The sequence below is a fragment of the Phodopus roborovskii genome, unplaced genomic scaffold, assembly GCF_943737965.1.
Source record: "Phodopus roborovskii unplaced genomic scaffold, PHOROB, whole genome shotgun sequence".
Lineage (NCBI taxonomy): Eukaryota > Metazoa > Chordata > Mammalia > Rodentia > Cricetidae > Phodopus > Phodopus roborovskii.
Genome location: NW_026126461.1, coordinates 1140770 through 1145067, shown reverse-complemented (window position 1 = coordinate 1145067; position 4298 = coordinate 1140770). Strand labels below are relative to the sequence as shown.

The window sequence follows — 4298 nt, the reverse complement described above, 5'->3', positions numbered from 1 at the left end:
CCAGGCTTTCCTTCTGCAAAGAACCTACTAGGATGCCAGGGGCGTCCTTAAACTCCCAGCATTTGGAAGCCTGCGGCAAAAGCACTGCCATACACTTGAGGCCAGCTTGGGGTACAGAGTCTCAGAAGGAAGAGCAGGAGGAGGAGCAGGAGGAGGAAATATTACTAGAGGGTGGGGATATTGTTCAGTGGCACATTCCTAGCAGGCACTAGGCTTTTGAGTCAAGGGGGAAAAAACCCTATTATCTACATTGCATTGCATAACACTTTATTATTGATTTGCCTCTCCCAGGAGAACACAGACTTTTGAAGGTAAGGGGGTTTCCTTAGTTCAGCAATTTAGGGTCAGCCTGAGATGACCTAGGAGTGGCTGGGGTGCAGCTCCTTGAATTTCCTATCTGGATAATAGACATGGGAGGGCTGAATGGTTCCAGAACCTTCTCTCTGTGGATTGGGATGGATGGGCCCATGAAGGGTTCTGAGTGTGGCGCTGGCCCAGGGAGGCTGGGGAATCCCTTCTCACCAGCAGAGTGGTGTAGGGAGTGGTGGGAAGCCATGCCTCTCCTTGTGGTCTCCTGTGCCCTAGTCCCTCAGTCTGTAGGGATCCAAGATTGGTGGGAGCACTGATGGGTGGGCGCATGTTTGGTCCTCCACAAATTATTGTTGGAAGAGTCCACTCCTTTCCTAGCAGCTGGTGGCTGAGGTCAGAAATGAGAGCCCAGACTGCCCCAGGAGGATCAGGGCCACGTTGTCATGGTGCCTCCCAGCCTGTGTGGGGTCTGAGGCTGGCTGCTAGTTCAGGGATGACTGTCCCCTTGTGAATGCTTGGGCAGTTGCCCAGGAAACGGCCACTCTAGACCGGGATAGAGGTTGAGGCCACTAGCAGAGAGGGTCCAAGGGTAGGGCCCACAGCCGGGATGCAGGGAGCACTGGATAAGGTTGCAGTCTTGGGAGGGGCCATGAGAAATCAGTGGGAGATCCGGGTAAGGAAGCACCAGGTGAGGGCCTGGGACCTGGCCGGTGGCGTCTGGAGGAGCTGGAGTTTAGGACTCTGCAGCAGTCCCCAGTAGCAGCAAAAGCGTTCCTGCCAGCAGCGTCAGGGTTAGCGGGGTGGTGGCTGGGCCCAGGCTTCCAGCGCTGCCCTGGACAGGGGTGGTGGTCTGTCTGGTTGTCCTGGAGGTCTGGCTCGGGGCTGTTGCACTGCTGTCGTCCGCAGGGGGCGCCAGGCCGCAGTCGGTGTAGGGTTCCAGGCAGCCTGCAAAGGCCATGACGTGCGCGATGTAGTTCTGCTCCTGCACTCCGTGCACCAGGTGAGCCTGCGGGCCACGCGCAAATATCGCCACGTCCTCCCCGCCGTGAGTCTCCGACTTCACAGGCACAGCCGCCTGCTGCCGGTACGAGGAGTCATCTGGAGGGACAAGAGGTTCAGCGAGAGGATTTCTGATGGAGCCATCCTCTCTCGACCCGCAGGCAAGCCACACCATCACACTCACGGCTTTCGGCAGTGGTGACATTGGGTCTTTCGCCTGTACCAACATAGCCCGGGCCATTGCCATACAGGATGGAGGTGTAGGACTTGCCATCTAGAGCTTTGAGGGGGGCCAGCCCTGCATAAAGGAAGAGAGACACCTTGTCCTCGCAAGGCCTGAGGCTTAGATGCTCCCCAACCTTCTGTCTGGCCAGTAGTTCAGTCATTGCTAGATTCCCACAAGGCAAGTGAAGCTCAGAGAAAGTTCTGTATGTGATTGATGCAACCCCCCCCAAACAAACAAACAAACAAAAACAACCTGCCAGTGCCCCCGGCCTACCGAAGATGGAGGTGCCCCGAAGTGTGTAGCCACCAAAGGAGAAAACATGGGAGTGGTCAGCGGTGACAATGGTCAGTGTGTCCTTCTCGCTGGTAAGCTGGCTGGCCTTCTCGATGGCTGTGTCGAACATGACGGCCTCAGTCAGCGCCAGATACGCTGTGCCCAGATGGTGACCACGGTCGATCCGGCCCCCTGCAGGGAGCCAAGGAGCTTGAGCCTGAGCCTGTCCCTGCCGACTGTCCCTCTTTTCACGGGGTCCTGGACACTCACCCTCCACAAAGAGGTAAAAGCCTTTGGGGTTCCTGCTGAGTACCCTCAGGGCTGCCTCTGTCATGTCCTTCAGAGACGGATCCATCAAGGGGTCTCGCTGCGTCTCGAATTTTGTGTCTACAGGCTCAAAGAGGCCTAAGGGCAAAACCAAAAGAGGCGACCACCAGGCTTGGTAGTGGGGTCATGGTACATACACATACACACATGTTCAAAGGTTGCCAACTGAGGGGTACCAGCACCGGAAGTGTGGGGCCATTACCCATGAGGTATGTCACTGATGGATCCAGGGACTTCTGGATGAGTTCTTCACGGTTCCAAACATACTGGGATCCCTAGAGGGACACAAACATTTGCTAGGGCCCACAGCCCTCCCCTGGTCTCTGCTGTGCCATGATTATTGAGCCCCTTATCACCTGGTGCTTTGACAGCCATTCCTGCACCAGGTTCCGGCCATCAAGCCTAGTTCCAGTCTGGTTAACATCATATGGATACTCAGGGTCTGGGGTTCCTTCTGGAAACATGTATTTTCGGCCCCCACCAAGGATTACCTATAGTCAGAGAGGATCAAAGAAGATGGGACTTCAGGACGTAAGCCTCCTTTCCAACCAGTTCCCAGCTCCCCACTAGGATCCAGGGAGCTCAGTCTGCGTGTTGTCTGGGACCATCCCCTCTCCCAGCCTCTTCCCCCTGCCCTTTATTCCTCACATTAATGTCCATGTTGGAGATGAGTTGTGTAGCAATATCCTTGCAGCCTTCCTGTCTTGCCGAGGCAGGCATATCAGCATCCCCATACCAGTCACGGTTCACCGTGTGAACATACGTGCCGGACGGAGAGGCGTGCTGCACCCTGGTGGTGGTCACCACTCCCACAGATTTTCCTGAAGACAGCAGAGGTCAGGGTGAGACAGTCGGCACCCCAGGTTTGCCCCATGCCTGAGCCTGGCAACCCACCTGCTTTCTTTGCACGATACATCACTGAGATGACCTCGTTGCCAAACGTGGTGTTGCACTGATTGAATCGTGCAGCTGCGCTCACACCAATGGTCTTGTAGTTGGTCTTGACCCCACACAGGTAGGCTGTGGCTGTGCTTGCACTGTCTGGGACCTGTCTGTCCACACTGTATGTCTAGGGACAGAGACACCTTCAACTGGGCTCAAGGAGAATTTATTTCTTCACCTCAGCCTGCATGCCAGACCCCTAACTGGGCTCTCGATCTCCAGGGTCCTCTCTGTCACCCTTTCAGCCTCTTGTCAGCTTCTTCCCCCCATCCCAGGTGTCCCAGGACTCACCTTGGACAGAGCCATGTATGGGAAGCTGTCCATGGCTAGGGGCGTCTCAGGTCCTAGATGACCTTCCAACTGGCCCTTTAGGATCCGAGTTGCTGTTATTGTGGGCACCCCCATACCTGAAGGAGAAGAACCTGGTTAGGACTGAACCCCCAGGCCTGCCTGACCCACCAGTGCCCTTGGGTGGTACCTTGGAGTGCAAGGGCCCCAGGGTAACCAGGCCTTGAACACTCACCATCCCCCATGAAGATGATGAGGTTCTTGGCTGATGTCTGAATGGGCTGCAGCTTCTTGGCGACATTGAGAGCCTCGGCTGCCTTTTGGTTCCAGAAGGCTGGGTTCTCCTCCTCCACTGGCCAAGGGAATACAGAGGAAGGGTCAGACTGAAGGCCCATGTGTGTGGATAGAGCATGCACCTGAAGAAGCCTCATTACCTGGGATGACACTGAGTGACAGCTGTAGTTGGAGACCCAGCAGTAGCAGCAGCCAGGTTCCCTGCATGGCTGGGGCTGGTGGTGGGACTGCAGAGAAGGAGAGCAGCGACACCAGGGTACCAACTAAGGCACAGTCTGCCTGGGCTTAAATAGGGCAAGACTTTGTTCCTAGATGAACAATCTTGTGTTCCTCCCCTGGATCCAGGTGGCCACGATGGCTCCACCTCTGCCCTGTGAACAGAACTGAACCTTACTGGAGGAAAATGGCAGGGTGTGTCCTCCAGTGTGGGTGGACCAGGGTCCTGACAGAGCAACCTCTATGTGTTCTCCCCAGGGAGGGTGCTGACTGGGGTGCTCACCCACTCTTGCTCACGTCATCCTCCATAGACACATCAGTCTCGCTCCTGAGCCAGGGGGACTAGACTTTGTTCTGATGCTGAAGGTGGGTGGGTCTGGAAGGACACAACTTGGACGTGGGGCTTTTATTTGATTTCCCAATG

The 4298-nt window shown here is 55.9% G+C and overlaps 1 protein-coding gene across 1 annotated transcript; it reads right to left on the bottom strand.

Moving 5' to 3' along the window:
- Nucleotides 1–1042: 1042 nt before the first annotated feature.
- Nucleotides 1043–3880, bottom strand: LOC127226621 (intestinal-type alkaline phosphatase). The gene is made up of 10 exons (XM_051190688.1): nt 3799–3880; nt 3600–3716; nt 3368–3483; nt 3029–3203; nt 2783–2955; nt 2491–2625; nt 2337–2409; nt 1808–2212; nt 1493–1606; nt 1043–1407 (listed from the first exon to the last, which is right to left on the bottom strand). Exons 1-10 carry the CDS (start codon nt 3863–3865, stop codon nt 1043–1045), a joined length of 1740 nt encoding a protein of 579 aa, XP_051046645.1. The 5' UTR covers nt 3866–3880.
- Nucleotides 3881–4298: the final 418 nt, after the last annotated feature.

What these genes read in the sequence shown, in the direction of transcription:
- LOC127226621 (XM_051190688.1), bottom strand. Translation starts at nt 3,865, where the DNA reads ATGCAGGGAACCTGGCTGCTGCTACTGCTGGGTCTCCAACTACAGCTG. An exon ending in CATCATCTTCATGGGGGATG is followed by an intron (nt 3,484 to 3,599) that starts GTGAGTGTTCAA and finishes CTTCTCCTTCAG; the next exon opens with GTATGGGGGTGCCCACAATA. An exon ending in AATGGCTGTCAAAGCACCAG is followed by an intron (nt 2,410 to 2,490) that starts GTGATAAGGGGC and finishes GTGTCCCTCTAG; the next exon opens with GGATCCCAGTATGTTTGGAA.